Source organism: Pristis pectinata, chromosome 22, assembly GCF_009764475.1.
Source record: "Pristis pectinata isolate sPriPec2 chromosome 22, sPriPec2.1.pri, whole genome shotgun sequence".
NCBI lineage: Eukaryota > Metazoa > Chordata > Chondrichthyes > Rhinopristiformes > Pristidae > Pristis > Pristis pectinata.
The window spans coordinates 8,368,779-8,396,370 of record NC_067426.1 but is presented as its reverse complement, the minus strand read 5'-3'; the positions used below and the strand labels follow the sequence as shown (position 1 = coordinate 8,396,370).

The 27,592-nt window shown below is 45.1% G+C and overlaps 1 protein-coding gene across 2 annotated transcripts; it reads right to left on the bottom strand.

Annotated features, from left to right (window-relative positions):
- Nucleotides 1-17: 17 nt before the first annotated feature.
- selenon (selenoprotein N) lies at nucleotides 18-27,273 on the bottom strand. Of its 2 annotated transcripts, none has more exons than XM_052036085.1 (12): nucleotides 26,862-27,273; nucleotides 24,083-24,200; nucleotides 23,084-23,214; nucleotides 19,838-20,050; nucleotides 17,985-18,109; nucleotides 15,153-15,290; nucleotides 10,582-10,663; nucleotides 9,487-9,675; nucleotides 9,269-9,374; nucleotides 7,755-7,867; nucleotides 6,310-6,411; nucleotides 18-4,794 (listed from the first exon to the last, which is right to left on the bottom strand). In XM_052036085.1, the coding sequence occupies exons 1-12, from the start codon at nucleotides 27,057-27,059 to the stop codon at nucleotides 4,627-4,629; spliced, it is 1,683 nt and encodes a 560-aa protein (XP_051892045.1). In that variant the 5' UTR covers nucleotides 27,060-27,273; the 3' UTR covers nucleotides 18-4,626. The 2 variants fall into 2 exon arrangements, with proteins under 2 accessions (XP_051892045.1, XP_051892046.1); XM_052036086.1 differs by having other exon boundaries at nucleotides 4,612-4,794; nucleotides 26,866-27,034.
- Nucleotides 27,274-27,592: the final 319 nt, after the last annotated feature.

Sequence of the window (27,592 nt, the reverse complement as noted above, 5' to 3'; positions counted from 1 at the left end):
CTACCAGCTGATGACTACTGCTTGCATGAAGCACCTGGGAGGGAGGGGGGTGCTGCAGGAAATAATACAAGATTCATGTTCTCACTTGTGGGCTGATTCAGTTAAAAAGGGACATGACCTGCCATTCCCACTTCATATAGGGTGTGGTATTGTGTCTGCAGCTGGGTATATTGATTTAGTGAGGAAGTTTGCACCTAGAAAGTGACAAGTTAACTCTTAGTATGTGAGGTGGAAACCTTGTCTCTAGTAGCTCAGGGCTCTCTGAACCTTTTCCCCCAGTGTACCTAGAAAGATGGTTTTGCACTGCCAAAGTGAAGGTGGCTGTAGTTTTAAATAGTGAAGCACTGGCATACTTCTAGAATATGTGAAAATCTGCTCATATAGTATTGATATAATCCAAGCAAAGCATGGGGATGAGCAAGTTTACTGACTTGCACTTTGCTACTGACTTATCACTGTGCATCTGTACACTTTGTTACAGGAATGGTGTTCCATGTTTATTACACAGCCTTAATCTCCTGCTGCTACTGAAAATTAATGTAAGGATTATCATGTGTGTATCTGTAGTGATGCCAATGAGTTCATAGTAAATACCTTATTGTAATCATAAATATCACTGGAATGCATTGGATCTAAAATGTGTAGGTGACTTTAATGTTCTGAAATGCAGTCATGACAAAACTGCAGAAATGTAAACTTCTGGCATTAAGTACTACAACAATGTACACTATTGCACTGTCCTAGCTGGAGAAATGTGAGTGAAGAACCTTGCCCCCTATATGCACATTTTTTAGATGTCAGAGTCCATTGCCAACAACTGGTAGTTTAAACTTGCTTTACTGAAATACTAGCAACTCAACAATCCCAAAAAAATTGTTTTCCAAATTAAAATGTTTGCAAGTAACAAAACCAGGATCTTTATCCATGAATCAATAACTTTGTATTTAAGGCAAGTACAACCTTAGAATGGCAGAAATAGTTACTTATTGTATAAATCTGCTAGCTGCATACTGATTGAACTACTAATGTATAAATCTGAACAGCTGCTCAGTGCAGTTCAAAGGAGCCAAGTATTGATCCTTCCAGTGTACATGTTTTGGTAGCCTAAAAGACTGTGTTGAGATGCTGCTGCTACTCCAGTTATCAAGAAATGGCTTAAGAGAGGGACTGTAGCCATTTTGCTGAGGAGGTACTGTCCTTGCCCAAGGATATAAAATCCAGGAAAAAAGGCAGTGGTAACATGAGTTTTACATTCAATTCAAATTGAGCCTCTCTTGGTCAATCTGTCATGGGACTTGGGCACCTCAACCTTTTAGCTACTATAACACTTGGATGATTCCTAGCTGATCTTGTTTTCTTCCATTTGACTCCACACAATGCAAATCAATGAACAAAAGAAACCACAATGAAAGACCTCTGGATTCTGACTTTAATTTATTCAGCAAGGGTGGCATCAGGCTGTTCCTTCTGAAGAGTAGCTCACTGGCATCAGGCTGAACCCAGTCCTTTTGCAGGCTTTGGGGATGAGCCTTCATTAATGCAGTTCTTAAAAAGAATAACCCATGCCATCCTTGACTTCTGCTTCTAGGTGGCCAGGTCTGGATTCTCCCCACAGCCACTTTGATGCACTTCATGTTATAACTAGCATAAAAATAACACTGGGCTGTCAATGTATAAAATGCAAATCAAGTACAAAAATGTCAAACCTATCTACTTCTGACTATAAATATTTTGTAGCCATGATAAAATAGTTTTAAATAGCGAAGCAACCTTTGCATAGAAAAAGTAATGAACAGCCAGGTTGAAGCGACAACTGTTTTATATCACATGGAGCAACCTACAGAAAACCTTGAGGCACAGTTACATTTACCTTATTTCAACTATCTGGTCAGGTTGCACAAGGTCATGACAGTACTTCTGTATTTGTGCAAGTTCCAGGATGGTGGCGGAGTCATAACTTTGCCTTTCATATACCCACACTGGCAGGGGCTGTGTCTAGGTCGTGTATGGAGCCAGTTGATGCTCACATTATGAAAACCCAATCCCACTTCCCCAATGATGAAATCCCATTTGGCACATGCCAATGGATCAGGATAGAGGAATTGATGCCCGCACTGAGTGTAAACATACATCCAGGAGTAGGCCTCTTAACCTCTAGGTAGATGCAAGTGTTAATGTACTTAAATACTGTCTGTCATCTGTGGCTACAGAGCAGTCTTTGGGCAATGGTGGAAGCATTTAGTACAGATTAGCTTAAATTTAAAAAAAATCAGTTCAGATTTCCATCAAAAATGACATTTGGGACACAATGAGATATGAAATGGCCAGGCACAAACAGGCTCAGGAAAGACTTGGGACTTTGGCTCACTCCTTCTCAAAGCACTCCATCTCTTGGATTCATGAGAGACTGCTCCTGTGTTGCTCCAACTCTTGGATTCTCCTCTCCCGTATCTGGGTCTGGTGTAGACTACTGGTAGAACTTGACTGGACAACCACATTATTGCAGTATAATTGGACTACCAGGAAGGTTGAAAGTGACCTGGATGAACTTATAGTTCTGAAGAGGGACGAATCGACCCGAAGGATTACTGTTCATAAGCAAGTCTTGTGTAGCTAATCATCATTTGGTCTACTATGTGCAAATTAATAGAAGTACTGAGGACCATTCAGCCCATTGCATTGCTGCCAGCACTTTCAGCAAGATGTATAATTAGTTCCACTTCCAACAAACCTTGCCTTTTCAAACATCTATCCTAGGTGCACTTTGCTGATTTCCCATCCTTTCTCCCAGTTACCTCAGATGCACGGTCCTCTGGTTACTGATTCTAACAGTTTGGCTTCATATACTCTTGCAAAACCCTTCATAATTTTGATTTATTAGAGATAAAGATTAAGTTGAACCAGGCTTGCAAGTTAATGCAAGAGGTTCTGATGCTAAGACTGCTCATTTTCTGCATTAAAAACCCAATCTTCACATCCACAATAAAGCTGAATTGGAAAAGTGTGCAGAATTTTAAATATACGCTCCTGTTCACAAGAGTTAAGTCACAATTCAATGGAGTTTGTTTCAAGTTGTTTATAATAGGCAAGGGATGTTGCTGTGAAGTGTTGTTGCTGACCTTTTAAAGTGACTTATTTCTCCCATTTCCCCCCCACACCACCAAATAAACCTCAATTTTAGACTTTCCAACTTGTCCTCAATTTTAAACATTCAGACTCATTTAAAAAAAATCATACCAGCAAGCATCATCACAGGCCTTCACTGGAATAAATTGAATAGAGGTGTAAAGTTATGACGGTAAAGAGATAAATGAACAGATCTAACAGTCAATTAACTTGAGGCCATAAACTGAAGCTCAGCATCAAAAGGAAGAGGCTCTGAGAAATAATACTTGCACAAAGGGATGTTCAATCACGTGATGCCCTACAAGAAATACTGACTACAAAACAGGATATTTAAAAAAAAGTTGGTAAATATTAGACAATTGTAAAAGAGAAACAATGGTTCTTTTCAGAAAGCCTAGACAATAATGATGGGCAGTTCCGTGCTGTTAAATTTTATGATTTTGCATCAAACAGAATGAAGGGTTTGTAATAACCCATGAGCACAGACTGCACAGCCAACCCTGTACCTCGTTTCTGCTTTATTCATGGAGACATTCAGATCCTGTACCTCAATTCAGTTACTTTTGCATTGTTGCTACTTATCTGAATCTTTAAGAAGTGGTCAGGTTAGAAAGTCTCTCTTTTAAGCAAATCTAATATTTGAGACCATGTGTTTGATCCTCTCTCAAGTCTTGCCCTCCTCCCCTCTGCTGCCATGCTAGAAGGCACTGCAGAATGGGCTGAATCTTCACAAGTGGAAGAGCACGATCTTCTCAAACAGGGAATAAGGTCATGAGACCTGAAATTGTAACAGGGCTTCAGCCAGGTCATTAGTCAAATCTATGGACCTGGGATGACAGGGAGGCAACAAATCAAGCATCATCAGTCAACGACCTGGCTAACCCTGGGAGTAAGGAAGAAAGTTCCACAGAAGGGAATGGGAAGTGGTGGCAACTCCCACCCAGGAACTAATTCAGTAACTGGACATCGGCAGCACTGCTGGAAGTGAAAACAAGGAGCGAGACACATTAAGGTTATCATGTTGCAAGTATGAAATTCATAGACATGCTTCACAAGGCTCTGGAGCCTGCCAGCACTCAAATTTTATAAGAAAATGAAGTGGAAATGTAAAATAATATTCCTGAAATAATCCTAATTACTGTAAGTGTTGAGATAAAATTTTCTCATCCTCTGATGACTATTAATGGGACAGAGAGAGTTCCTAAATCAACATCTCAAATCATTTGCTTTCTCACTTAAAATTTCTCCCAGCAATATTTACACAGAACAACTGATTGATTCATCACCTTACAAGGATGTGGTGCAGCAGAGGAACATTCCAACATATACCACACCTCTGTTCACATACAGACCTCAGCAACATATGTAGTCCATTTCCTCGGTTCTCTGAAGCCCAGATAACTGGGTTCCCTGGGTAAATGGTTAGTGACCATGCATCAAGGCCTGTAGGGAAGGAGCAGCGTGATCAATCTGAGCTTCATTCTGATGCATTTCTCTTAGTTAGGACGGTACAAACTGCTTGGCCATTTCCAGCCCTTCCTTCAGAAATTGGACGTAAGCTGCAGTGGAAGGGTCCTCGAACCGCGAGGAGACAAAGAGGCCTTTGTCCATCTCGTCCTGCTTCATTGAAGTGACATCCAGGAAATAGTTTGCATTGATGTGGTGAACCTGTTAATAGCAATCACAAGTCACTAACCAAATGCAAATAACCACAAGACATCACTCCCAATCAGGTGGCCAGTCAGAACAGGAACACCTCTGAAATGGAAAATGTTTAGTCAGTTCTATAAACTAAAGCTCATTCCTTCCTACATTTTAAGGTGGTAAGCAACGTTAGTACTGGCCAATTACACAGGGCAGTTTTAAACCCTGGAGACAGAAGCCAGTCATTTAACCACTGATCTGTACAGCTTCCTACATTCTGCACTAGGCACCTCCCACCTAACCTCAGAAATCCCAAAGTACCCTTAAATGTATGTACATAATTATGAATGAATAAGTGTTCATCCTGTTCTGAATGGCTGCCCTCAGTTGAAGCTGTGATCCCTGGTTGTAGACTTTTCAATTAGATCACCTCTCATTCTGCTAAACTCCAGAGGGTTCATGGATGCATTCTCAGGCAAGACAGGACTGCCAGCAAATTGGTAAATTGGTTTATTATTGCCACATGTACCGAGGTACAGTGAAAAACTTGTCTTGCATACTGTCCATATAGATCATTTCATTACAACAGTGCATTGAGGTAGTACAAGGTAAAACAATAACAGACTATAGAATAAAGTGTTACAGAGAAAGTGCAGTGCAGGTAGACAGCAAGGTCATAACACGGTAGATTGTGAGGTCAAGAGATCTTAGCATACTAGGGAACCATTCAATAGAACATAGAACACTACAGCACAGTACAGGCCCTTCGGCCCACAATGTTGTGCCAACATTTTATCCTGCTCTAATATCTATCTAACCCTTCCCTCCCACATAGCTCTCTATTTCTCTATCATTCATGTGTTTATCAAAGAGTCCCTTAAATGTCCCTAATGTATCTGCCCCCACAACTTCTGCCGGCAGTGCGTTCCATCGTTCCATGTACCCACCACTCTGTGTAAAAAACAACTTACCCCTGACATCCCTCTTGTATCTTCCTCCAATCACCTTAAAATTATGCCAATAGTCTTATAACAGCAGGTAGAAACTGTCCCTGAGCCCGGCGGTTCTCACTTTCAGGCTTTTGTATCTTTAGCAAAGGGGCTTACGAGGGGAGTGTAGAGGGATGGATTTGCAACAAAGGAACTGATCATATTTCAACCTCTGGTGACCTCGGACACGTGCTTGTTGCGAGCCAACAGGGTGTTAACACGTCTGTCTGAAACGTTGATGTGATTTAAACAGAACCATTTGCTCAGTTTAAGTGGCACCTTCCTTAGAATTATTTTCAGTCCCATCACCAACACCAAACTGGACGTAACAGCCACACCAGGAACGGACATCACAATAAAACTTAGTTAAGTTTTCCACTGCTGGAATTGCAAACAGCTCAGCAACTAACTTAAATGTTTAGATATTTGTTCCTTAAAAGCAATGTGCATTCAGACAACGAGATACAATTGGTCCTGGGATCTAAATCAGTCAGTAATATGGACAGGTACCAGCTGGTTTCAACTGACCACAACAGGTTACAGAACTTACCACCATGCCATTTGGTAAAGCTATGATCATCTCAACAGGGAAGTTATAGTGTTCTAAATGCAGCTTCGCTAACCGGGCATGTTCCTCATTCTCGTGGTTGCTCTGGGGAGGAGAACATCGAATCAGCAACGTGTGTGTGGGAGCACTCAGAAACATTGAATGACCATACAAGGACCCAGCCATTCCTTGACCCCCACACCAACCGTCTAGTCAAATATCAACTGTGTGAGGAGGGAAACTTCTCAGTGGAATTTGACAGTGTGTTAACACATTAGGATAGAATTTTCCATTTAAACAAAGCCATTTGCCTTTGCTAAACTGCACCTTCACTCAAACTACTTTCCGTCTCCATCACAAACTGTTCCCTAATCACCATCTCCATGGTAACTGTCTGAAACTAAAACAGCTTTGATGTTGTTTGGCCCCAAGCGAGCTTCCCACTATACCTGGATTGCCTGTCCCACCTCTCATATTGCCTGATTCCACCCCTTTCTTTGGCTCACCTGCGACAGAAAACCCTCACACTTTCACCAGCTTATAACTCATTAATCCAATGAGTACCCGACCAACTTCTCTCCAGAAGCTTGTCCGAGTACCACGATCTTCACCTTCGCCCTCCTGAAAGTAACGTGCTAAATCAGAGATGTCATAACTTAGTCCATTTAGATATTACAATTGCTTTCCTCCAGTAAGGGCCGCTCTGCATTAACTGGTCTGTGCTATCTCCACCAGAGCTACCCACAGAGGCACGGTGGATAGCAGTGCAACTGCCTCACAGGTCCAGGGACCCAGGGTTCGATCTTCACCTCCGGTGCTGTCTGTGTGGAGTTTGCATGTTTGCTGCGGCTGTGCTGGTTCCCTCCCACATCCCAAAGGCGTGCTGGTGGGTGAATTGGCTGCTGTAAATTACCCCTTAGTGTAGGTAAGTGACAGATAGCCAAAGGGGAATGGGAGTGCATGTGAGAGAGGAATAAGTAATAATGGCCACAGGGAAATAAGGAGGGCAAATGGGACTGATGAGATTGCTGAGAGCTAGCATAGACCCAATCAGCTGAATGGCCTCCTTCTGTGCCTCAGTGAGCAAGTACCCATTGAAATCCCCTTTCCATTCTTCCTTCATACTCTGTTATTTGATCTGCACTTCTTCAAAGCAACAGCCTACGACTGACTTCTCAAGGGGCAATTAGGGGTCAGCACTAAATGCTGGCCTTGCTGTGACACCCCCACACCATTCATCGATAATAAAAACTTTAAACATTTTCCCCACTTCTGAATTTAATCTGGCAGCTTCCAAACACACAGTGGTTAAATCAAATCACACCCTAATCATTCTCTAAATTAAAATATTTCCTACGACTGTCCCAGTTAGAAATCTAATCTGTTTAAGCCGGCTGGTTATTGGTTCAAACCGATCCCTCATTATTCCCGCTTCGCCATCCCTTTACCTGGAGAGCCTCCAGCTCCTTGACCAGCGACCAGCTGCTGACAAAACTCTCATTCAGCAGTGAGAGGACGGGCGAACTCTCGAGAACTGTCTCTCGCAGAGTCCGCCCTGAGCCTGCACGAGCAAAGAGAAATGAAGAGGGTGTTCAGTTTATTAAAGCGAGTGACGACCAACAGTGCTTCAACAAGAGGAAAGCTCGTTTTACACAAAATACAAAAGCAGAAATTCAGCCTCACAAAGGCAACGAGCTGTGATGTGAACTGAATGTACGGACCTGCAGAATTTCTCCCCACAGATAATATAGAACAGAACCTTTACTCTAAACCTTCCTACAGCAGCCTCACAAACCCAGCCCAAGTTAGGGAGCAGATAATCTGCGCTCTCCCAAGACCAAGGCCACTGTCCTGTCCCCCTCCGTTACCACGGACACTGCCCAACGCTCAGTTGCAACTGGCCCTGTTGACACTTGGGCAAGGTGAGGATCAGGTGGCACCAGTCAATATCATCCCTCAGGCAAGGGACAGCAAGTCCCATCATCAACCCCTCTGCCTCAACACAAATCGGTCAGTTCTTGAACAGGTGCATCAGGTACAATTTCCCCCGACCGCTGGAAGGCAATTGTGTCACCTGACCAACAGCCAATCACAGGCATCCTCTTTGTTCTCTCCATCTCAGGCCCTCTCTCTGCAGTTGCTTCCTCACTTTTCTGGCTCTGACTGAGGATCATCGACAGAAGCACTAACTGTTTCTCTCTCCACAGATGCTGCCTGACCTGCTCAGTATCCCTGACATTCTGTGTTTCTGATCAGTTGCTCAGTGCTTAGCGGGAGTGCGCTTTGGATTTGAGGTACAGAGCAGGACTGACATTGGCTGCAATCCTGCCTCACAATCCAAACCACACGGACAAGCCCAAACCAAAGTTTCAAAATAGTTTCTGTCAGGATGGGTTGCAATCACCAGGGTGAGAAATGCTGGCGCTGCAAAATGCAGCATTTTGCATTGTAATAATTCCCTCCTCTGAGTACAACCTGGACCGATCTGGAACAAATTTCCCCATCCTGAGCCAAACTCAGAGCGGCAACAGTCAGCGGCTTAAGCTCAGAGCACAAGCCGACATCTAAAACATTGTCTAAAGCAAGCGTCTAAGCCAACATTTAAAATGCACTTGGACAGGAATGGTACGGGCTAAATGTGTGCAAATGGGACTGCTTAGATGGGCATCTTGGTCAGTATGGACCAGTTGGGCCGAAGGGCCTGTTTCCAGGTTGTATGACTCTCTGACTCTATCCAGTTGAGGGCTGGATATAGTGTGGGCTCTTAGTTGATTGAGATTGGACTCTGAACAATCTCACGGTAGCTGAGGCAAACTTTCGTCCACCTTCCAAACAAGCCCTCAGGAGCAGGAATCCCCATTGCTCAATGACAACTAAAGATTAACAATGAAGACCAGCTATGGTCAGTGAGCCAGACTGCAGGCTCCATTTCAGAATGCACAGACTGAAGGCTGCAACTTACCTCAGCAGGACTGGTCATCAAGTGCACCCCAAAGTAATATGGAATGCACGAGCTTGTCTTCTGCCTTGGCCCGCTCAAAGGCTTCAGTGAAAGGAAGGTAGGAAACCTTGAAAAGAAATAATCTAATGAGAATCAGCTCTGCTCTCCCCATCGGCTGAATGGCTGAGACAATGGGAACCGCCACAAGTCGAGAAGTGTCCAGTTCTATTCCCAATTACCTTTTTAAACGGATACAGAGTTGTCTCCAGCTTCTTGGCAGCCTCTTCAAAACTGATTTCTGACTGCCAGACAATCTCCTCGAAAACAAATTGAATGGGCTCCCCCGAAGGGTCAGTGCTGTCGATTACGTTCCCATTCTCATCGAGGATAACACTCGGAATAGACGGACCTGCAGCCTTGAGTTCCATCTAAATGGAGGAGAGGGGGACAGGCACTTAGGAGAAAGGGCAGACATCTGAGGCAACACAAGGTGCTCCTGATTGTGACAATGTGTTTGTTTTGCTACCAGACACAATGCTGTTACTTTCAAGTCACGTGTCCGCAGATTGTCACTCTTATCCAGGATTTCTGGACCTTTGCAATATTAACCAGATCATTAGTGACAACCACTAACATTGTTGTATGGAACAGCTCGAAGCCAGCAGAGGCTCGGCTCACACACACAGATGGTGTCAGGGAGATCGATTAGAGATCATTCCACTCCCCAACTACAAGAGAAGATAATCCAACCACTGAGACCCTCGATCCTGCAAAGATCTCCATCGTCCCCAATCATCTCACTGCACGCTTGACTCGAGTTTCGGACTGTGTGGTACAGTCCCTCCCTCACCGTCCGGAATGATGCAGAGTGAAGGATGAGGCCAGCTTCTCCTGGGTAAAGATCCCTCCTAATCCATTGGGAAAACCGGATGTTATTCGGAGTGCTGAGAAACGTGTTTATGACCAGCAATGGGAAGGTCACGCTGCTGAACTCGTTATTTAGAAATAACGTTCATTTCTCCAAAAGACACTTTTAAACGTTGTTTTCCAGGTAAAGATGCACACACCTAGGTCACATATCTACAAACAAACTTTAAAAGTGCAACACATTCTCCCCACTGCTCCCCCCCCCCCCCCCCCTGCATTCATGGAATGAATGTCAGTTTCATGGAACCACTGAACTCCAGATCGCTGGAGGACATGTAGCCCTTCATTTCCAGTGCCAACTTTCTGAAAGCACTGGAAACTTTCATTCTCCTACATTCCAATATAAAAAAATCCCAACCTCATTTACTCCATCGAACCGTTTACCGGAGCTGGAAATGAGAACAAACCTGTGGCAGGTAACCGATGTCCACTTCCATGTTGCCACTGTTGCCTGTCCCGTACAGCCACTCCATGTCCACGTTCAGAGATCTGGTTGGGGTCACAAACACAAGCTGTCACTGGCTCACTGGCCTTTGCAGAGCTGTGTTAAGCTGTACTGTTGGTGAATGGTGAAAATCCCGACATACCTTGGGAAAGAGAGTCATCAGACCCCAAAATCGTTTTAACTGGAACAACTGAACGGACTCTGCGATTGATCAGAGTAACTTAACCAGAGTGTTCTTAACTCAGCACAGAATTGTTCCGGGAAGAGGAGACAGTATTGTGAACACATCTAGAATCCTGGACAACTTCCTCTCCCAGACGAATGATAATCCACCAAAAATACCTCAACCCCAAACTCTGGCTAAGACCGTCAGACCCAGCTGGGAAGCTACATAGCAGAGAAAAACCTCTTGTAATCTCTCAGAACAGGAGCAGGAGTAGGCCACTCGGCCCCTCAAGCCTGTCCCACTATTCAATATAACCATGGCTGATCTACCCCTTTCTTCTGTGTAGTTCCCCACAACCCTCAATCCCCCATCTTTCAAAGCTTATCACTCTAAACATTTCTCATGAGAGAGCCTCCACTGGTCCCTTGGGCAGAGATTTCCAGAGATTCACCACCCTCTGCGAGAAGAAACTTCGACATACCTTAGTCGTAAATGACCATGTTCTCTGGTTTGAGATTCTCCCAGTAGTGAAAACATCTCAACACCACCCCGTCAGCCCCCTCAGGATTTGACACGTTACAATAATATCATTCTTCTAAACTCCAAGGGATACAAACCCAACCCGTTTGTCCTCTCTCGACAGGACAACCCTCTCATTCCAGGAATAACCCTGGTGACCCTCCACTGGACGGCTTCCACTTCGTCCTTCACGTAAGCGGACCAGAACAGTGTGCAGTGTTCCAGCTACGGCCTCACCAACACCCTGTACATCCGTAACAAAGCTTCCCCATTTCTACACGCCAACCTCTTTGCAATAAAGGCCAATATGCCATTTGTCCTCTTGCTGCACCAGCCTGCTAACGTTTTGTGATTCATGTCCTTGAACATCTAGATCCCTCTGCACTTCACTCATTTGCAGTCTCTTTCCACGTAGATTATAATCCACCTTTTGATTCCTCTTACTGAAGTGCGTGAGCTCACTTTCCTACAGTGAATTTGCCATTTGCCAGGTTTTCGCCCACTCACTCAACCTATCCACATCACATTGCAGAGTCACAATATCCTCATCATAGCCTCCCCTTCCACTCAGTTTTATGTCACTGGCAAAGTTGAAGACATTCTGCCCCCTACTCCAGGTTATTAACATACACAGTATGTAACTGAGGGCCAAGAACTGATCTTTGGGGTACTCCACTAGTTACCTCCCTCCTGCCTGAAGAGGACCCATTTATTCCAACTCTGTTTTCCATGCGACAACCAGTTTTCAATTCATGCTGGCACACTTCATCAATACCATGAGCTTTTAACTTGTGCACCTTGTCAGATGCCTTTTGGAAGTTCAAATACTCTACACCTACAGGTTTCCTTCTATCTACTCCGCTTGTTACATCCTTGAAGAACTTGATTTGCCTTTGATGAAATCATGTTGACATGGTTTGATTATATTAAGCCTTCCTAAATTATTAGCTATTTCTCCTATTGATTATTGACCCTAGTTTAATCTCTATTGTTTGTAAGATGCTAACACACAAGAGATTCTGTAGATGCTGGATGTATCTGGACCAATACACAAAAAGTGCTGGAGGAACTCAGCAGGTCAGGCAGCATCTATGGAGGTAACTAAACAGTCGACGTTTTGGACTGAGACCCTTCATCAGGACTGGAAAGGAAGAGGGCAGAAGCCAGAATAAGAAGGTGGGGGGAGGGGGAGGAGCACACGCAGGCGTGAGTCCAGGTGATAGGCGAGACCAGGTGAGAGGGGGAAGGTAGATGGGTGGAAGAGGGGGAGAAGATGTAATAAACTGAGAGGTGATAGGTAGAAGAGGCAAAGGGCTGAACTGTAGTTCCCCACCTTTCGCCTTCCTCCCTCTGTGAACAAGTCACACTAAAAGGAGCGAGTCCCTGAGCTACTCCACCAATCAGCCAGGTCACTGCTGACCCCGTAGCTCATCCACTTTCCCAGCCAATCCCTCCGTGTGTCAGGGAGATCCCTGTAATCATTCTATTCACTAATGAAAGATAATAATGCAATCATCTGGTACTCTCGAGGGCAGGCACGGTAGTGTAGTGGTTAGTGTAATGCTATTACAGCGCCAGCGACCCAGGTTCAAATCCCGCCGCTGTCTGTAAGGAGTTTGTATGTTCTCCCCGTGTCTTCGTGGGTTTCCTCCGGGTGCTCCGGTTTCCTCCCACATTCCAAAGACGGACGGGTTGGGAAGTTGTGGGCGTGCTATGTTGGCGCCGGAAGCGTGGCGACACTTGCGGGCTGCCCCCAGGACACTCTACGCAAAGGTGCATTTCACTGTGTCTTTCGACGTACACGTGACTAATAAAGAAATCTTATCGATCATGCAAGATCTCACCGTGCAGTCTACCGACAAGGGTTTTAGGAATGGGACAGTCCCACCCCTACACTCCCAACAAGCACTGGCAAGATCAACAGGGTAAGGCTCACTCCCACTACTTGGTAAAAACGGAGCTTAAATAGAATGTTGAAGTTGGGGTTTATGACAGAGAATTCCACAGATTCACAAACCTCTGACTGAAGATGAACCTCCTCACCTCAGTCGCGAATGATCGACAGCTTATCCTGAGAATGAGTCCAACTTGTACATTCTCCAGACTTTGGAAGAAGTGGGAAGAGCAGCATGAAGAGCAGGCAACATTGCTGAACTCACAGGGACCCAGTAATTACTGAGGAGCCCAGGGAGCAGCAGGAGCTTAACAAACCTGAGAATCAGCAAGTTCACATTGCCAACTGCACTGCTCGCTGCCAAGGGCCAGTGTCTTGACAGCTCCCTTCCTTATTTATTGTCACCCACTCCTACATCTTCACCGAGTCTAGTTACCGCAGCAGGGGCCAGCACTGGGCAGCAGCGTCGCCAGTCACGCAGAAATGACCGATAGATGGAATAAAACCAGGAAAAGGGGGAAAAGCCGGATAAAGGCCAGCAGGAAAACTCTGATAATCTATGAGCCCATTGTTTGGGAATCCCAATGGCTCACCAGAGTCTATTCCCTGTGATCCCTTTAAAATCAAATTAAAAGGGAATTAAAAGTATGCTGGGGGTATCAATAGGAATAATATCCCAGGGTTGGGAAAATCTGCCAGACCTGGGGTATTGCACTGTCAGCTTTACTGTATAGCAACTTTCACGTCTTTAGAGAGCACTTTATAGCCAATCAGGTGTACGCACATCCCACCTCCCCCTTAACGATTAAAGACATGAAGGATGCACATGGGTTTGTGTATAAATGTCCAACAAAAGGTTATTTCAGTTCCTGCACAATCCTACACAAATTCGCTAGGCACAGGAGGCTACAGGCCAAGTGTGGGGAGATGGGATTAATGCCTACTGCTCAGCATGGATGTTGTGGGCTGAATGGCCTGTGTCCGTGCCGCGTGACGACAAATGATGTACTTTTGAAGAGTACTGCTTGCTGTCATGTAGGAACACACAATTTGCACACAGCAAGACCCCACACAGAGCGACATGAAAATGACCAAATAATCTTTCCATCTTGTTGAATGAGGGATATGTAATGGCCAAAATCCCAGGGATAATCATCTCTGCTCTTCGATATACGGGGCCATGGGATCTTTTACGTCCACTTGAGGGGGCATAAAACGTCCCATCTGAACGACGGTGCACGACCGTCTTCGCTTTGCACTGGAGTACTCAGGCCACCTCTGGGGTGAGACTTGAGCCTATCATCTCGGACCAGGAGGCGAGAGGGCTCCCAAACTCCCAAACCCCCCAGGAAATGCCCCGGCCCAGAGAGGACGACATTTTGGATGAAAGAAACAAAAATGAGCTGGCGTTCCAGATAATGGGGGTTTACTTCCAGTACGTGCTATGGGATCTCTCCCCTGTGCAAATCTTCCCCATCTCCAGAATGAAAACATCTTGACAGCTTATTGCTTCAGAACCACCCCAAGTGGCCGTGCTGGAACCCACTAACAGAAAGGGGAGCCCTGGATTTATATCAAGTGTCTTCAGAGCTGATGAATGACCTCTGATCTGAACTGTTGCCACAGAGGGAAGCCAAGCTGCACACAGGAAGATTCCACAAATGACTACTTAACCTGCTTTGGTGATAGTTGCTGAGGGATGTACATCAGCCAGGACTCCAGCTCCTCTTCAGTAACAGGACCTGTGACATCCAGCTGAGAGGGCAGGTACGGTTCTGCTTAACATTTTGTTCCAAAGGAGGCAGCCGATGGCCACTCAGAAGGGTCCACCTGGGTTATGTACTCGTGGACATTAAAGCCACAGTTTCTACCCCGAGACCAGAGGACCTCACCAAAAAACAATGAAATGACAACAGAAAATAATCACCCAAAATGAAAGAAAAATTATACCAACCTGCCATTGGGAACATACATCCAGAAGTCTCGAACGTGCGATGCATCTTTGGAGAGGATGACATGTCCAGTGAACTGTCCTGGTGTGAACCAGAAGGGAAAATCTGGAGGCTCGTTCAACTGGAATTCTCCATGGATCCTGAAACACAAACACAACTCTCGGTCTGTCAGACTGATGACCACCACTCATTAGATACAGAGCCAAGCGTTGCAAAGCCGCCAGCACAAACTCTCATTAATCCTTGAAACTGACATCAACTGGGGGATTTCTACATGTGCACAGTTGACAGCAGAAATCCCAAGTACTGTAACTAATCCAACCCGCTCCATCACAATTAAAGGAAATCTTTACAATTTACATGAACTTAAGTTGTTTATAAGCTGGACCCCACAGTAAAATACACTGAAAATCTTAAGCCGTGTTACATTCTCCCTTCTCCCGCCTTCCATCAGGCAGAAGATACAAAAGCCTGAAAGTCACCAGGCTCAAGGACAGCTTCTATCCCACTGTTATAAGACCATTGAATAGTCCCCTAGTACGATAAGATGGACTCTTGACCTCACAATCTACCTCGTTGTGACCATGCACCTTACTGTCTACCTGCACTGCACTTTCTCTGTAACTGTAACACTTTATTCTGCATTCTGTTATTGTTTTACCTTGTACTAGTTCGATGCACTGTGTAATGAATTGATCTGTATGAATAGTATGCAAGTTTTTCACTGTACCTCGGTACATGTGACAATAATAAACCAATTCCAATTAAAGTTTAAGTGAGCTAAGGGTGCAATAAAGCTTAATTCCTGCCCTGCAAGCAAACAGACTCTAAACTAACTTTATTGCATCTGGTGTGGCCTCCTGTATATTTGTGAGACCCGACGCAGGTTGGGTGACCACTTCGTCGAGCACCTTCGTTCTGTCCACTGCAAAAGCGAAAATCTCCCAGTGGTCACCCACTTCAATTCCACATCCCACTCCCATACCAACATGTCTATCTATGGCCTCCTCTACTGCCACGTTGAGGGCAGATGCAGGTTGGAGGAACAACACCTCATATTCCGCCTTGGTAGCCTCCAACCTGACGGCCTCAACATCAATTTCTGGTAACCCCCTGCCCTTCCCCCCGCTGCTTTGTCTTCCCTCATTCCTGTGGCCCTCTCACCCCTTTTCTTTCCCCTCCCTCACCCTCATGATCTGCCCATCTATTCCCCACCTCCTTCCCTTATTCCATGGTCCACTGCCCTCTCCTATCAGATTCCTTCTTCAGCCCTTTGCCTCTTTTACCTATCACCTCTCAGCTTCTGACACCACTCCCTTTCATCCCCCTCCCCTACCTTCCCCTCTCACCTGGACTCACCTATCACCTGCCTGCGTGTGCTCCTCCCCCCCCCTGACCTTCTTATTCTGGCTCCTGCCCTCTTCCTTTCCACTCCTGATGAAGGGTCTCAGCCCGAAATGTCGACTGTTTATTTCCCTCCACAGATGCTGCCTGACCCGCTGAGTTCCTCCAGCATTTTGTGTGTGTTGAACTTTGTGCATGTGTGGCTCAGTATTTTATCCGGGTCAGAATAACTTGCCGAGTATCACTGCACATTGTTCTTGATCAAAAGCTTCTGGGTTGGGAATGGAAAAAGATTACAAGTTCTCAGGCTGGAATTGGCAGCAGTTGGGTTGGGTTTTAATTTGACATTTGAATAGGCCTTTAATTCTGTATTCTGCAGTTATCTTTTAAGATGGTGAAATTTTGCTCAATGCTTATTAGGAGAGGGCTGTATCCCAAAGCAGGGCAAGGATTCACAACAAGCTGCCTTAAGAGTAGAATACTGCTGCATTTATAATCAAAGATCCTTAGTCACAAATCCAGGCAGACACTCCGGAATACTTCTCAGGGACCAGTTGTATTTATCGTGTTTTATTCTAACCCTAACCTCAGCTAAATACTGCAGTTTGTGCCCAGGTTAATCACTATTTCCCCTATTTCCAGTGTTCAGCAATTAGCAAACTAAAGGCCTGTTCGACATCCCAAACACTTCCCAAGTCTGCGATTTCCTATGCACTGCCTTCACTGTTCTTGCGCTAAAACAATACAATCATTTTAAAATATGGAGAAAGATGCTAAACTTCTGTGTAACTCTTACTTGGGCTGAAATTAAATCACACTGTAGATCAGTTAAAGGTTGGTGAGTAAAACCAATGCATATATAAGAAGTTGTAATGAATTCTTGCCCAAAGTATCCCAACAATGAAAGCGTAAAATTACTGCTGTAGATTTTGATACTGCAGCAGCTCATTTGGGATCTTTTCCACATCAATGGGGATAGAAGTGAGGGAGGGGGGGTGGAGTCAGCGACTGATTTACACTGTTGTTTAAAGGTAGGACTGACTTCAACAATAGAGTCATACGGTCTTACAGCGGGGAAACAAGCCTCTTCAGTCCGCTGAGCTCACACTGACCAGCGAGCACCCATTGACACCAACCCTATTTTATTCTTCCCACGTTCCCATCAACTCATCCCTCTACCACTCACCTATACACTATGGGCAATCAACCTACCAACGCACACGTCTTTGGGAAGTGGGAGGAAACCGGAGCACCCGGAGGAAACCCACACGGTCACGGGGAGAAATGTGCAATCTCCACACAGACAGCATCGGAGGTCAGGATTGAACCCAGGTCACTGGAGCTGTGAGGCAGCAGCTCCATCAGCTGCGCTGCTCTGCCACCCACGTATCCCCCAAGGTGCCTCAACGTTTCAAAATACCCAAGCGGACTTTGCTCACACCTGAACACAGCAAAACAACTTGTGGAACCGACGGAGGAATTATACCCACCGAAACACTACGTCGTAATAGAAGTCACTGACGGCTCGGATACAGGCCACCGCTCCCTGTGGAGCAAATCTGGTCTTCACAAAGGGCCGTGGGTGAAACATGCTGAGCAGTTTATGAATAAGGACCTGCTTAAAAAGGAGACATGTTCAAGAGATGTGCACAAGCCCTGGCTCATCAACACACACACACACACACACACACACACACACACACACACACACACACACACACACACACACACACACACACACACACACACACACACACACACACACACACACACACACACACACACACACACACACACACACAGAACTTTTATCTAAGGGTTGATTTTAAGTATTTCAGGAGGTTCCAAAACACTTTACATAGAATGCTGTGGTGAATGTTGTGCTGAACAAATTAAACTAGTAATTAAAGGCCTACTAAGTTAGTCCCTTCTGCCTACACAATGTCCATATCCCTCCATTCTCTGCACATTCATGTGCCTATCTAAGAGCCTCTTAAACACATCTATCATAATTGCCTCCACCACCACTCTTGGCAGCGCATTCCAAGCACCCTCCACTCTCTGTGTAAAAAAAAACTTGCCCCACACATCTTTGAATTTACCCCCCCTCAGCTCAAATGCACACCCCCTAGTATTAGATAGTTCAACCCCTGGAATGTAGAAGTGAAAAGTCTTTACAGCTAATGAAGCTTTCGAAGCATAGTCTTTGCTTTAAAGCAAGAAATAACAAGGCCAAATGACATACAGCAAGATCCCACAAGCAGCAATGTATTAATGAACAATCTGTTTTATTGATGTCGGTCAGGAGAGCAGGGAAAACTCTCAAAATTTCCTTAAACAGTGCTGAGGGATCTCCCACATCCACCTGACAAAGTGGACAACAAGGCCTTGGTTGAGGTTCTCATCTAAAAGATGACATCACTGGCAATGTAGCATTCCCTCACTAATGCAGTTGCTTGTGAATTTAGATTTATACGATCAAGTGGGATCTGAACCCACGTCTTCTCCCTGAGAGGTAAGCCAGCCCAGTAACTGAGTTGGTGAGTACTGAGGCACGTTAATAGATACCAATTTCTGCTCAACAGATTGACCCCAATTTTCAGAAAACTACCATTTCAGTTTGCAAAATAATTTGATGCTTTACTTCTGACCTACAATAACAGAGGAACTTGGGAAACAGCCATCTCCCAGGTTTGAGATTCAAACCCATTCCTCCAAGTTTCTTTGCATGATGTGTGTTTTGTAAATATCAACAGTTGCCCCATGTCCCTACCAGGCAGGAAGGAAAGCCAAGAGCTCAAGCCAGCACCTCTGACTGGCTACAAACAGGCCAGAAAATTACAAACATTCAAACTGCAGCGCAGGAGGAAACTTGCGCTTCACAATCCACCCCATTTCTGCCGGTGCCACGGGTCACAAGCAGAATGGAATTACCACCTCTGCCTTCTTCCCGGAATGAAAGCTCCTCGGAATCATTACACTACTAAAAGCAGAAACAGTCTGAGGCTGAAGGATGACCTTGAAAGAGTTTTAATACTGAAGAGATGAAAGTACTTTTAAACCATACCATTTCAGTGAGAACGTACCCACATCTGGAGGAGAGCCCTATCCTCACTGCCAGTCCTGTGTCGAGCACGTTTCTTCATCTGTTAACTGAGCTGAATTTAGTTTGAATCATTGCAGAGAGCTACCCAATGGGACACTGGCTGTAACTATAGACGCGTCATCATACAGCTTAAATAACTCGGTTCTTTGTCACCTTGCAGGTTACACGACTGTAGAAGGGTGGTGTGGGAGGGGTGCGGAGGGAGGAAGCAGCAGCAGAGAAAAAGCCATTACATACCTCTCTCCCTTGTGGCGCAGGAGGGTAAAATCTATTGTTCGAGAGGTATCCTGTGAAGATGGAAAGCTCACTGGGGATGATCCACCACGTCTCTCCCAGCTCTAGTTTATTCTTAAGAGGAAGGAAGGCTTTGAACAGGCTGGTACTGAACACACCAGAGGACATTTCTGCTGTTTTCCAGTTCCTCAGTCCTGACAGAGAACCATGGGAAACCTAAAACACAAGGAAATATGTGTGATCTTTGAACCATTCCTTTCAGTGCTTGCAAACAACAGTGGAAACACTGCTGCTACCTTACCACGTATTTATTTATTTATAATAAAATGCAAAGTTTGCTGCTAATCTATTAAAATAACAGCTCGTTCAGGTTCAATTAAGTTGTCCTATATTTTTCTACCACTAAATGCAAAATGGATTACCTATTCAATCCTAAGTCACTGCAAAACTAAAGTTTCTTCAATCATGGTAGTAGATTTTCTTTTAACCTTGTTTCATTAACTATCACGTTGTCCGAGACTATGTTAACCTAAGGATCCACTTGTGTGTGGCAAATGTCTGGTAAAATAGGCAGGTAATTTTTAAATCAATTCAATACTGCTGTTATATTAAATTAGAAATGAAAGGCTTAACACATGAGGAGCGTCTGACATCTCTGGGCCTGTACTTGGAGTTCAGAAGGATGAGGGGAGATCTCATTGAAACCTGCCAGATATTGAAAGTGCTGGATAGAGTGGACATGGAGAGGATGTTCCCATTAGTAGGAGAGTCTAGGATCTGAGGGCACGGCCTCAGTATAAACAGATGTCCCTTTAAAACTGAGGAGGAACTCCTTCCGACAGAGGATGGGGAATCTGTGGAATTTGTTGCCATGCAGGGCTGTAGAGGCCATGTCATTGGGTGTATTTAAGGCAGAGGTTGATAGGTTCTTGATTGGTGAGGGGGAGAAGGTGGGAGAGTGGGGGTGAAAAAATCAACCATGATTGAATGGCAGAGCAGATTCAGTGGGCTGAATGGCCTAATCTGCTCCTATATGTTATGGACATAGAAATGTACACCACCACCAGTCTATGATTGGACTATACAATTTCACTTCCCAGCTCTTGGCCTTTAGCCTTGTAGGTTAGGGGTCTCCAAAGCTCATCTGAGCACTTCTTAAACATAACCACAACTTGTCTCCACCATCCCTTACAACAGCGAGTGCCCGACCCCAGCTAACTATGGAGCAATTCTTTGTTCCCCAAGCTACCTTCTAATCCTTCCACCCAATGAACTCTACATCCTCTAGTTATTGGCCTCAATATTAAATCACCTCGGATCACACATTATATCTTCATTAGCAATTCCAACAGAACACCATTACAAAATGGTTCATTTACTCTAATGAGGATCATTGAATGTCCAATTAAGTACAAATGATCAATGGTTCTAGGAAGTTAAAGAGTATAAAAAAAGGAGAATCTTTCAAGCTTTGAATGTTCAAGTAATGCTCTTAAGCAGTTGATGAGTATTGTATACATCTCTAAAATACTTGGTATTTATGAAGTGTCTTTCACAACCACTGAATGTTCCAAAGTACGACTGCTGAAGAATAGTTATTGTTGTAATAAAGTAAAAATAGCAGCCACTTTGCACAAAACAAGATCGCATGAAAAGCAGCGTGACAGTGAGCATATAATTTTTTTCTAAACACTGGCCCAGCTCAGAGGATGATTTAATATTTAATAAGTATATTTGTTGCTATAAAGCATACGATTGAAATCAAATTAGATTTGTGGTTTGGCTCTGCATGAAGTTGTTCTACTGTGCGATAGTGTGTTTTGATCTACAGGTAACGTAGGGTTAATCCTAAATTCCAATAACCATCTGAATAGGAGGAAGTTAGCCGCTCAATATCAAGGGTGATTTGAGAGCTACCTCCACGTACCTGTCTATCCTCATATCCCTCGATACCATTAACTAACAAAAAATTATTCAGAGATTTAAAACTGACAATGGCCCAGCATCGAATGCCTACAGAAGGAAGTGGTTCCGAATTCCTATCAACCTCAGTGTGTAGAAGTGTCTCCCACCCTCCGCTCCTGAAGGGCCTGGTTGTCATTTTGGACGGTCCCAGTGGGAGACTTCTCAAACAGCACAGCAATGTAAGAAGCAGATACAGAAGTAAGCCTTTTGGCCTCGTGCCTTCTCTGTCGTTCAATAAAGTCCCTTAACATCTAGAAATCTGTTGATGTTTTCCTTGAATATTCTGGGTGATTGAGCCTTGACAGTCCACTTGGGTTGATGAACCTAAAAAGTCACCATACTCTGGATGGGAAAAAAAACTTCTCATCTCTGTCCTGAATAACTGACGCCTTATTTTCTGATTGAAACCTCTTGTTCTGGACAGTCCAACCAGGATAAACACCAACTCTGCATCTATATCGTGAAGCGCTTTAAGAATGTTACGCATTTCAATGAGATTACCCTTTGTGATTCTAAACTCACGAAAATAGATTATGCTGGCTGCCTTGGTAAAGTAGCCAGCATAATCAAAGACCCCTCCCACCCCGGACATTCTCACTTCTCCCCCCTCCCTTCGGGCAGAAGATACAAGAGCTTGAAACACAAAGCTTCAAATCACCAAGCTCAAGGACAGCTTCTATCACTTTGTCCCAAGACTCTTGAACAGACCTCTTGTACATTGAAGATGAACTCTTGACCTCACAATCTACCTCGTCATGGCCTTGCACCTTATTGTCTGCCTGCACTGCACTTTCTCTGTAACTGTAACACTTTATTCTGCATTCTGTTATTGCTTTTCTCTTGTACTACCTCAAAGTACTTATGTTTTTGGTCTGTATGGATGGCTTGCAAAACTAAGTTTTTCACCGTATCTCAGTAAATTATTTTATTATCATTATTCCATGATAATTTCATTAACATTATTCTATACCAGATTAGTTTATTGTCATATACACCGGGTGTAATGAAATTCCTTGTAAACAGTGTACACGGTAATAATAAATACAATGACAAGCGCAAAACAGAACGGTGCAAAGACAGCAGTGCAAGCTGAAGCAGAGCAAAAAGAAATGCTAAGGTGACAATGGCAGAATAACTGAGGTAAAGTTGAGAGTCCGAGAACACGGCACAAATATTCCTACTTGTGTCCCTAATGGGAATGACTTCCAGACAGGTGCTTTCTGGCAAAATACAAGACCACAATCAGAACACCTGAACAAAAAGTGGGAAGCGAAGTCCACTCACTCCAAGGAATCCATCTTTGCTCTTTGTCATGGTTTCCAGGATGAGAGGCTGGAACGCAGCTTCAATCGTCAACATCTCTGCATTGGGATCAGTCTCTGCGTCACTGTCGTAGTCAGGGGCTTGGCTCATTCCTGCACACAGACAAAACACACAGAATCACAGTCGTACAGCACAGAAACGGGTCCTTCGGCCCACCACATACATGCTGACCTTTCAGCCCATCTACCATTTGCAATCATTAGCATCCTATCCCTCTATGCCTGGCCTCTTCAAGTGTCTAAAAGCCTCTTAAACGTAATGACTGTATCTGACTCTACACCGCTAGCAGCGCATTCCAGATTTCACCTACTCTTTGTGTAAAGAAAAGGTACTTCTCAGATCCGCTTCCTCTCACCTTCAACCTAAGCCCTGTTGTTTTTGATTTCCCTACCAATGCGAAAAAGATTCTGATTATCCTAACTATGCCTCTCATAGTTTTATATACCCCTATCAGGCTCCTTCACTCCAACGAAAACAATCCCAGCCGGCCCAATCTTGCCCCATAACTAAAGTCCTCCAATCCAGGCAACATCTGGGTGAAGACACAAGAGACTGCAGATGCTGGAATCTGGAGCAACAAACAATCTGCTGGAGGAACTCAGCGGGTCGAGCAGCGTCTGTGGGAGGAAAGGAATTGTCAATGTTTCGGGTCGAAACCCTGACGCAGCGTTTCGACAATTCCTTTCCTCCTATAGATGCTGTTCAACCCGCTGAGTTCCTCCAGCAGATTGTTTGTTGCTGTAACATCTGGGTGAATCGCCTTTGCACTTGCACAATTAACTGATTAAAGTGCTATCTTGGGCTGGATTCAAGTCAGATTTTTTTGTATCAAACGATAAGCAAGCATAAAAGGATATATTTATTTGGCTTTTATCACGTGCCATTAAATGTCACATATTTAAATGCTGAACAATCCTTATTGTATAGGTGGGTCCCCACTATAAAGACACCATACTGTACCTGTTAGTTTTTCAGCTAGAGGCTTAAATTCTTCTGGACTGAGGTACAAGTCGCTGTTAAGGTCAAATGAGGAAAACAAGAACAAGCCTTCATTGCCAAGTGACCTCAGAGCATTTTCCTATAAAAATAAGTATTTGGTTAAATACTAAACAGCTGATCAAAAACACTCAACTTAATAAATAGCATTAAATATTTTGCAGTAAAATTTTGTGCGAGAATTCCTCTACATTTTTTTTCCTGTTACTCAGCTACACAAGGATTATACAAAAATAAAAGACACTGAAAATCTGAAATAAAAACATAAAAAGCTGCGTTCAGGTCAAGCAGCATCTGTGGAGAGAGAAGCAGGTTAATGTTTCAGGTCTGGCAATGCAGGATCTGACGAAGTGTCTCGGACCTAAAACATTAACTCAGGATTTGTGTGTCTGATTTTCCATCCCCACCCAGTTTCCAACAATAGCTGTCACAGTCACATCTAGTTCTCAAACAAGAAACCTTCCCCAACACTGACCAGTTGGGTAGCAATTTCCAACAAGTGGATTTGTTACATCTCTCTGCTCTTCTGCCTCCCCCCAGTCCCTCATCTGGGGTAACACACACAACGGAGACTTCAGACCAGTGCAGGGTTGGTGGTGATTTGGCCTGAGGTAGGGTACAGCCTCAAGAGTCTGGCTGGTGGGTGCAGAAGGATTGGGGGTGGGAAGAGACTGTGTTGGGTTGGGATTAGTGGTTTCAAAGTAAGTGTGAGGGGAAGGGAATTGTATCGGGGAGTTTAATTGAGTGAACTATCTGGGAGGTCAGCCATTCTCACATCCAGAGGTAACAAAGGCATGGACGAGGATGTCAGCTGCAGATAACATGGAATTTACAGCACAGCAATAGGCCATTCAGCCCATCCACTCCCCCATGCCATGTGAGCCTCCCCCATCTTTCCTCATCTAAACCTATCAGCACGAACCTCCATTCCTTTCGCTCCTATCTGCTTCTCCAGCCTCCCATTACATCCATTTGTGTTGTTCACCTCAACCCCTTCCGAACTCTCTCCACTCTTTGAGTAAACGAGTTCTGAATTCCTTACCAGCTCCAGTTCAGCTCCTCCCCGCAGATGGACACCTTCTCTCTGCATCCACTCCATCCAAACCCGTCATAATTTTAAAGACCTCTGCAGTATTAGGTTAACCCACAGCGATCTTTCCCCAAGAGAAAAGTGACCCAGAACTTTTCAGATCTGTTCCTCCAGAATCAATCCCTTTGCTTTGTTTTCGGCCTTGCTAACGTCAGGCACAAATGTAAGTGATTGTTATATTTGTACTAGATCTCTCTGTTCCTACTTCCAAACTAGACTTACACCTTCCAGCCAAAATGGCTGCCTCACGTTTATCTGTGTGGAACTGCATCTGCCAATTACTTCAGCAGCACCCTCCCCACTCACCCCTGGTCTCTCACGCTTCCCCCTTCCCCTTGTCCTCCCCTCACTCCTCTGAGTCCTCTTTCCACCACCTCGCCATCCTCCTCTGACCCCACACCTGCTCCCAGCGAGTCCAGACAAAGGGTCTTGACCCGAAACGTCGACTGTCCATTTCCCTCCATAGATGCTGCCTGACCCGCTGAGTTCCTCCAGCAGTTGGTGTGTGTTGCTCCAGATTTCCAGCACCTGCAGTCTCTATTGTATCTGCCAATTACTTGCCCACTCTGTAATTTTATTAATGTCCTTGTTTACTGTCCTTCTGCATAGTGACAACCCCCCATTCCCTCCTATGGTGCTGAAAGGGGGAATAGACAGGCAATGTTACAGAGGTGAAAGATGAGGGCTGTAATGGGGAGGATTTAGACTCAAATCAAGAGTTGGTTCGTTAGGAGTTTGACTCTACTTTGTCAGGAGTTTGAGGAGATTCGGTACGTCACCAAAGACTCTTACAAGTTTCTACAGACGTACGGTGGAGAGCATTCTGACTGGTTACATCACCGCCTGGTATGGAGGCTCCAATGCACAGGATCACAAGAGACTGCAGAGGGTTGTAGACTCAGCCAGCTCCATCATGGACACAACCCTCCCCACCATCGAGGACATCTTCAAGAGGTGGTGCCTCAAGAAGGTGGCATCCATCATTAAGGACCCTCCCTCACCACCCCGGGACATGCCCTCTTCTCGTTACTACCATCAGGGAGGAGGTACAGGAGCCTGAAGACCCACACTCAACGATTCAGGAACAGCTTCTTCCCCTCTGCCAACAGATTTCTGAACAATCCATGAACACTACCCTAATCATTCCTTATTTTTGCACTCTTTATTTACTTTAGTAATTTACAGATTTTTAAATCTTGCACTGCCCCAAAACAATCAATCTCACGTCATATATCAGTGATAATAAACCTGATTCTGAGTTTACTGGCAGTCTGAGTCAATTGGTGGGTGAAAGATCCTAACTGCCACTGGTTCCAGCGGGACTAAATGCAAAACCCAACTTTCATGGTTGTTTCAAGTAGATGACATAATAGAGAAAGACTCCGTGTGATCTAATAATAAAAACACGGCTTGTGTGTGTGTGTGTGTGGGAAGGGAGGGACAGGGGGTCTTCACCGGGAGTGCCCTTCCAGCAGGGGCATTTACGTGGATCTTTGCACAAAATTCAGCTCCAAATGCCCCACATCCTCCCTCCAGTTCACCCAATCCGTCAGGTTTTATTTAACTCCAGTGCTTTCACCAGTAAAACGGCTCCCTTCCCCGGTTAAAAGTGAAATAAACACCGCAGCGGGCGGGCGTGTTAGTTTCTCTCACTTGCTTCGCTCGCTGGTAATCGGTGTAGTGTTTCCATCCTCCGATGCCCAGGATCACCAGCCCGAGTCCCAGCCACGGCAGCAGCCCCCAGCGGCCGCTCTTCGCCAGCCCTATACCGGGCTTCGCTGGCGATGGGGCCGGACTTCGGTCCCCCTCCCCGTTCCGTGGGATCTTGCGCTGCCTTACATCAGACGCCATCAGTTCTGCGGTCCTAACTCCAGCCGCAATCCATCCGCACCCTCACTCCTCCCCGGCTGCATTGAACGAGTTGGCTTAGTTTTATCCGCCCACCCTCCTCTATCGCACGGACTCCCCACCAGCTCTCCTCGGGAGGCTACGTGCCGCCGGGAACGCAGCAACAGCCCGCAACCATGAGCGGAACTACCGCACTGGAATGGGCCCCCTCGCAGTTACCAATCAGCAACCGGGAAACCCTCCCAAATCCTGCACATCCCTCCCACAACCGCCCCTTTACCAATGCACCCGATTATCACCCCTTCTTTATATATATGAGTGCAGAGCTCTGGAAATTTAGCGCCGTGCATTGTTCTGTTCTGCAAAATCCGAAATCATAGGAAGAGGCTCCGGAGAAGGAGCAGATTTTTTTGTTTCAGGGGTCTGATTCGGGAATCAAGGCCGAGGATCCGGTGGGACACGTGTGCTGCAACCTTTGTGTTCAGTGAACCAAAGGCAGACGGGTGGGGGGAGCTCCGATGGAGGGGCAGACGGAC